The 5,027-nt window shown below is 34.8% G+C and overlaps 2 protein-coding genes across 2 annotated transcripts in view; both read left to right on the forward strand.

The window, feature by feature from the left end:
• The window catches only part of LOC109586372 (tyrosine-protein kinase Srms-like), a 4,499-nt gene extending 2,454 nt beyond the window's left edge, over positions 1 to 2,045 (forward strand). The window contains exons 3-7 of the mRNA XM_020002557.1: positions 3 to 159; positions 207 to 299; positions 346 to 459; positions 507 to 592; positions 1,765 to 2,045. Of these exons, the coding sequence (XP_019858116.1) occupies positions 3 to 159; positions 207 to 299; positions 346 to 459; positions 507 to 592; positions 1,765 to 1,936 (622 nt within the window). The 3' untranslated portion in view covers positions 1,937 to 2,045. The remainder of the gene's footprint in view (positions 1 to 2; positions 160 to 206; positions 300 to 345; positions 460 to 506; positions 593 to 1,764) is intronic.
• Positions 2,046 to 3,268: 1,223 nt separating this feature from the next.
• Positions 3,269 to 5,027, forward strand: part of LOC109586373 (filamentous growth regulator 23-like) — a 15,967-nt gene continuing 14,208 nt past the window's right edge. Inside the window, exons 1-4 of the mRNA XM_020002558.1 lie at positions 3,269 to 3,488; positions 3,908 to 4,297; positions 4,636 to 4,791; positions 4,845 to 5,012. Of these exons, the coding sequence (XP_019858117.1) occupies positions 3,269 to 3,488; positions 3,908 to 4,297; positions 4,636 to 4,791; positions 4,845 to 5,012 (934 nt within the window). The remainder of the gene's footprint in view (positions 3,489 to 3,907; positions 4,298 to 4,635; positions 4,792 to 4,844; positions 5,013 to 5,027) is intronic.

The raw sequence follows: 5,027 nt of genomic DNA on the forward strand, positions 1-5,027 counted from the left end.
CCTGGGGAGTTAGTATTATCATCAGTTCCTTCTATTTTGCTCTCATTTTGTCGTCAAATTGCTTCAGGAATGGAGCACTTGTCAAGGAAGAAGTTTGTTCACAGAGATCTTGCAGCAAGAAATATATTAGTATCAGATAAAGGAACAGGAATATGCAAGGTAAGAGATTAGTACTAAGAATTGGACTTTATATAGTATGGTCTCAGATTGCTGACTTTGGTATGTCAAGGGATCTACAAAATGAATCTTATTATATTTCACAAGCAAAAAAGATTCCAATAAAATGGACAGCACCAGAAGTAATTAGAAACTATATAATTAGAATATTGAATTGTGTATGTATAGGCATTACATTATAAGAAATATTCGAGTGCTAGTGATGTGTGGAGTTATGGAGCTGTAATGTATGAGATTTGGTCTTTAGGACATAAACCATTTGAACTATATACCAATCAAGAAGTATGATATTATACTTTTAAAATTTTATTTTATTTTACTAATTTTAGTGCATTAGACTGGTTGATTCAGGCTATAGATTACCACCTCCTCCAGGATGTCCTAAACCAATGTATAAACTAATGATGCAATGCTGGTATGTATTTATTATTAGCTCTACTACATGTATGCATGTAACTAATAAAACACAAACATGTTTACAACCAAGGGCGTAGCTAGCATAAGGCTAGGGTAGGCTATAGCCTACCCTGAAGTTCAGAAGTCAGAATTGAAGTTTAGTAGTTTACCTATATTGAGTTTCTGCCTTAGTCACTTATGACCAAAGATTATATAAGTTTAGGGTAGCTGTCTCAACTGGCAGTTACTTACTCAGTCACTTTTGACACAGGCAAACAGAGACAGGAGAAAGAAAAGAAAAACAGCCATTTTAGCACAATTATTATAATTTATTAAGGTGGAGTCTTTACATAATTAACTTAATTAATTAGCTAGCTTAATAAAATTATAAAAAGTTAACTTTAAGTGAAGCCATCACAATGTCAGCTGCAAAGAAACAAAAGTTTTGTGATTTTTTATGCAAATTTTAGTTGAGTATATTAGTAGTCAACCCCAGCCATATAGACTATTTGTACTGAAGATGAGCATGAGGAGATTGAAGATGATGATCTTGTGAATGATGATTTTGTTGATTGTGCTGCTACCTTGAGTCTTGCCTGAGTCCTCATCTGAGTCTGAGTGTGAAGCAGTTGCGAGAACCATGCATAGATATTAGAGTAAATGAAACTCCATATTGCGAGAACACGCCCATTTCGCAGGCGTAAAAGTGGGTGTGGCAAAATCGGCGGCGCGCTTCGCGCGCCCTTTTCTGCTCATAGCCTACCCCTTCCTTTTTTTCTCCCTACGCCCTTGTTTACAACTAATGGAATTTAAAACAATAACATACTAAAATACAGCCAAATATGTCAACTAGGGCTAAACTAGAAAGAATGTAAACATTGAGGGGCTCTGCCTTGTGACCACACCTCCTAGTCACACTCCCAAATGCACGCATGCATACATAGATTCATGCATACATACAGAAATTGTCATAAGTAGGGGCTAGGCACAATTCGATTAGATATGGTCACACACACATTACTCTAACTGCACCATATCCACATACTACAGTGTCATTGTCATTTCACATTCAACTACAACATGCTTCCATGAACGCCCACACACAATTAATATAATGTGATATCAATAATTTTCATTAAAGATAATGTAATAAATATTGTACAATGATATCCTATTTTGTATTCAACGTAGGAATCCTGATACTTACAATCGCCCAAGTTTCTCAGATATATCATCAAGTCTATCCTCACCTGATAAACAATTACTAATGATTAATAAAGAGGATCCTGTTACTGTTCTGGGTGGAGCTTTAGAAACAAGCCACTCCCTCTACACCGACTTACAGTACATGTACAAGAACTGATTTTATCTCCATCTTCTTTTTTTTAATTTATTGCAGACAGAATTGTAATTTTTGTTATATCCCCATTACTACCATTTGTTGTTTGTATGAAATGTATTGTGACAGTTTATGTGTCATTTTAAATATTAATAACCTATAAACAATAACCATGGCAATGACAAAATTAAATTGAGGAAGTCTCCAATCCCTGTCTGTGTATGATATTTATGATTGGAATCAGTTCTAAATTCAGAAAAATGTATTGCAACCTTTCTAAATTGATAGCTCATCCATACATGATCCATGGTCAAATTTTGAATAAAACCAGTTTGATCATATAGCAACTCAAACTTTCTAAATGACATAAGTCAGGGGCGGATCTAGGGGGGGGGTTTGTGGGGTTGCAACCCCCCCCCAAAACATTCTAACTCAAAAAATTTTTAATGTTTTTATTGTTGCAACAGTGGTGAAAGTGCTAACCACCTAGTTTATATAGCAACATTACTGTTAATGAATATAATTAACAAAGAATGAGCTCCAAAAATGGTAGAAAAGTTGATTTTCACGTGATTTAACTACAAAATAGCGCCGAAAAGGGGGCGTGGCCAAAATTTCGGCGCGCTTCGCGCGCTATTTTTTCCTCGACCCCTCCATTTGCAAAATCCTGGATCCGCCCCTGTAAGTGCAAGTATGTAAATTAGAAAATGTAATAAAAATGGAAAATTCTGTTCTAGCCATTTTTGACCAAACTTTAGAGCATCATTAATAAATCTAATTTTGATCAGAATCAACTCAAACTTTCTACACAACATAAGAACATGTATGTGTATCAGAAAAAATTATAAAATGGAGAATTATCACCTTTTTAAGGCAAAATTTGGCTAAAAATTGTGTGCTATAGTACAGGACTTTGGCTCAATTTTTAGGTCACTTTTAAAAATTTGTAAAAAAATCTAAATTTGATTGAAATCAGCTCAAATTTTCTATGCAACATAAAAACATATGTGTACCTGAAATTTTGGCCAAAGACCATGAACCTTTCCCCTTGCTCTATTCATCATGTAATTCATTCTAATGTGATATCAAGTAGATACCTACATTAAAAATTTTAAAAAGATCGTTATAATGTGCAGAACAAGCTACACTAATTAGAAACAGTACAGTACATGTATGTACAATAAGCTTACAAGTATGGCAAAATGCTCATAATATATCGATGGATTAAGTGTTCTGTTTTTATCTGTTAACTCTGTTTCTAGTAGACACGTGACAACACGTGGAAGCCAATGAAGTAGGAGTGGCTTTTCTAAGTAGTAATGAATAATTAATAGCTGTTACTGCAGAAATCAAGAAATGTCTGCTCTTTCCTCTGCTCTTTCACTTGCTGTCTTTATCCTATTATTATTGGTTGCTAGTAATGAAGGAGCAACAGGAGAAGGAGTATGTACTGAAGGATTCATGGACTTGAGTCTACTAGTAGCTAAAGCAGCTACACCAGTTGGTTCACTAGCTGATAATACTTTAGCTGAGGACAATGAAGGAAGATGGCTCATTGCCTTTGATACATTCAATTGTAGTACTGCTACTGTGACTGAATTTCTTTTTAACGACCTGGGGGCGAAGCCCCCAGGTCGTTCCTATAATTGAATTCACCGTCGCGCTATGTATATATATATATTTATTTGTATGTCCACACTTACATTTCTTCTATACACGTTGTATTGGAGAAATAACAAGCCTTAGCAACCACCCGCCCACGCTCCTTTACGTGAGTGGGTGTGGTCACGGCAAACAAAATGGCGGCTTACACATGGGACAAAGTTAAGAGCTTTCTAACAGCAAGAGAGAGCATAGAGATACTGTCTAAACACTTCTCTAGAAGCATTATAAGGTAGAGAGAACCTCTATAAGTCTTAATAATGACCAAGTTGTACTTGCAAGGTGGTGAAATCAATTATAGGAATATTTTTTACCCTGTTACACTTGTTGGAGTCGATATCAGATCAGTATATGGAAATAGGAACAAGTATCCTAACATTGAGGCATGGTATTATGATGGTAGTTCTACTTACCAAAAAGTACTTACTCTTCCTATTGTACTGTCTCCTGATAATGTCACTACAAATGGATTATATCGTTACATTCTTCCTACTCCTATTAGTGTAAGTGGCAGTAATCGTGATAATTACAGACTAGGAGTGTATCAACCTGAAGATGATTCAAGTGTTGTTAGACTTTACAATGCAACCACTAGCAGCACAGAAAGAGTTGGAAGGATAAGAGCAGACTCCATTAGCGAGTCAAATATCAGAGTAACTGGTTCAAATAGAGAAGCTGATTTTCAGAATACAAATAATGTCTTTATGCTACGTCTAAACACAAGTATGTATCATTCTGTAATAATATTTTGTAACATTATCTAGATCCACCGAATTGCTTTCGAAATTTTTTCACTGAAACTGATATTAATACAAACAGTCTATCAGTTACTAGTGTAATACCAGTCAGTGATACAAGAGCTTTTCCTGATATACAGTTCACATGTAGTGGTATTATTACTAACTGGATAATTGGTATTACACAGAATCAGGATACAAGCAAACATTATCCTAACATTTATTTAAAACGTTCTTCTGAACTGATTCATGCACTAACTGTTGATGCTTCTGCTGCTACATCAAGTAATGGTAATGTATATAACTTTACAAGTGATATTGAAGTAGAGTATGGAGATATATTAGTAATCAATGTAACCACTAATAGTAATCCAATGTATTATCAACAATACAATGGACCATTGAATTATGAGCTTGATAGTAGTAATGGATTAGTACTATTGGAACATAATGAATATCCACTGATATCAGTTATAACAAGTGAGCTTCTTGTAATTTCTTAATATAATCATTTATGAATTGTTTATTTTTAGAGCCAGTTCCTTCAGTGACTGAAACATCATCCTCTACTGTTACTGAAGACATTAATACTGTTACTACAATGACAATACTATCATCCTCCACCACTACAACAGATATTATAATGACACCTAATAGCATTCTTACATCAACAGATGTCATACACTACTCTACCAGTTTACATTACACTACTACTC

The sequence above is a fragment of the Amphimedon queenslandica genome, unplaced genomic scaffold (genome assembly GCF_000090795.2).
Source record: "Amphimedon queenslandica unplaced genomic scaffold, v1.1 AMPQUscaffold_12889, whole genome shotgun sequence".
NCBI lineage: Eukaryota > Metazoa > Porifera > Demospongiae > Haplosclerida > Niphatidae > Amphimedon > Amphimedon queenslandica.